Here is a 2,500-nt window from a genome sequence, read left to right on the forward strand (position 1 = left end):
GATTATGTCGATTAATCGTGGCAGCACTATGTGTGTGTGTGTGTGTGTGTGTGTGTGTGTGTGTGTGTGTGTGTGTGTGTGTGTGTGTGTGTGTGTGTGTGTGTGTGTGTGTGTGTGTGTGTGTGTACACTGTGTTTGTTGGGCGGCCTTGTTTGGGTGCATAAGTTCAGAGCTTAAAATTTTCAGGCATTTTCTTTGATTCAAGCCCTGACTCTGCGGTTTCAGGTGTGGCTGCAGGTTTTAGTAACCTGATCTCTGTGTGTGTGTGTGTGTGTGTGTGTGTGTGTGTGTGTGTGTGTGTGTGTGTGTGTGTGTGTGTGTGTGTGTGTGTGTGTGTGTGTGTGTGTGTGTGTGTGTGTGTGTGTGTGTGTGTGCGCGCGTGCGCGTGCGCGTGCGCGTGTGCGTGTGGCATGGCGGAGCATCTAGCTGAGCGGCTAGTGGCCGTGTTGTTTGAGGTGTGGCTGCTGGTCAGTAATCTGTGTGTGTGTGTGTGTGTGTGTGTGTGTGTGTGTGTGTGTGTGTGTGTGTGTGTGTAGGCGGCGTGGCGGAGCACTTAGCTGAGCGGCTAGTGGCCGTGTTGTTTGAGGTGTGGCTGCTGGTCAGTAATCTGTGTGTGTGTGTGTGTGTGTGTGTGTGTGTGTGTGTGTGTGTGTGTGTGTGTGTGTGTGTAGGCGGCGTGGCGGAGCACTTAGCTGAGCGGCTAGTGGCCGTGTTGTTTGAGGTGTGGCTGCTGGTCAGTAATCTCTGTGTGTGTGTGTGTGTGTGTGTGTGTGTGTGTGTGTGTGTGTGTGTGTGTGTGTGTGTGTGTGTGTGTGTGTGTGTGTGTGTGTGTGTGTGTGTGTGTGTGTGTGTGTGTGTGTGTGTGTGTAGGAGGCGTGGCGGAGCATCTAGCTGAGCGGCTGGTGGCCGTGTTGTTTGAGGTGTGGCTGCTGGTCAGTAATCTGTGTGTGTGTGTGTGTGTGTGTGTGTGTGTGTGTGTGTGTAGGCGGCGTGGCTGAGCATCTAGCTGAGCGGCTGGTGGCCGTGTTGTTTGAGGTGTGGCTGCTGGCCTGCCTGCGCTCCTTCCCCTCCCCCCCCTACTGGAAGACGGCGCGCGAGATGGTGGCCAACTGGAGACATCGCCCCCAAGTGGTGGAGCAGTGGAGCCGCGTCGTAGCCGCACTCACCTCCAGGTACACACACACACACACACACACACACACACACACACACACACACACACACACACACACACACACACACACACACACACACACACACACACACACACACATACATACTGTACACACACACACACACACACACACACTCACATACATACATACATACTGTACACACACACACATACATACTGTACACACACACACACTCACACACACTCACATACATACTGTACACACACACACACACACACACACACACTCACATACATACTGTACACACACACACACACACACACACACACACACACACACATACTGTACACACACACACACACACACACACATCCATACTGCCCACATACACACACACACACACATACTGTACACATACATACATACACACACACACATACTGTACACATACATACATACACACACACACACACACACACACACACACACACACACACACACACATACATATACGTACATACACACACACACACATACATATACGTACATACACACACACACACACACACACACACACACACACACACTCACATACATACTGTACACACACACACACACACACACACACTCACATACATACTGTACACACACACACACACACACACACACACACACACACACACACACACACACATACTGTACACACACACACACACACACACACATCCATACTGCCCACATACACACACACACACACACACACATACTGTACACATACATACATACACACACACACACACACACACACACACACACACACACACACACACACACACACACACACACACACTCACATACATACTGTACACACACACACACACACACACACACACACTCACATACATACTGTACACACACACACACACACACACACACACACACACACACACACATACTGTACACACACACACACACACACACATCCATACTGCCCACATACACACACACACACACACACACATACTGTACACATACATACATACACACACACACATACTGTACACATACATACATACACACACACACACACACACACACACACACACACACACACACACACACATACATATACGTACATACACACACACACACACACACACACACACACACACACACACACACACACACACACACTCACATACATACTGTACACACACACACACACACACACACACACACATACTGTACACACACACACACACACACACATCCATACTGCCCACATACACACACACACACACACACACACATACTGTACACATACATACATACACACACACACACACACACACACACACACACAC

General features: G+C 49.5%; 1 protein-coding gene across 7 annotated transcripts in view; it reads left to right on the forward strand.

The window, feature by feature from the left end:
• LOC134087992 (ral GTPase-activating protein subunit beta-like) overlaps window positions 1-2,500 on the forward strand; it is a 52,619-nt gene that overhangs the window by 4,926 nt on the left and 45,193 nt on the right. For all 7 annotated transcript variants that reach the window (XM_062541872.1, XM_062541875.1, XM_062541876.1 and 4 more), the window contains one exon: window positions 986-1,172. In XM_062541872.1, coding sequence (XP_062397856.1) covers window positions 986-1,172 — 187 coding nt within the window. The remainder of the gene's footprint in view (window positions 1-985; window positions 1,173-2,500) is intronic.

The sequence above is a fragment of the Sardina pilchardus genome, chromosome 7 (genome assembly GCF_963854185.1).
Source record: "Sardina pilchardus chromosome 7, fSarPil1.1, whole genome shotgun sequence".
NCBI classification, from domain to species: domain Eukaryota; kingdom Metazoa; phylum Chordata; class Actinopteri; order Clupeiformes; family Clupeidae; genus Sardina; species Sardina pilchardus.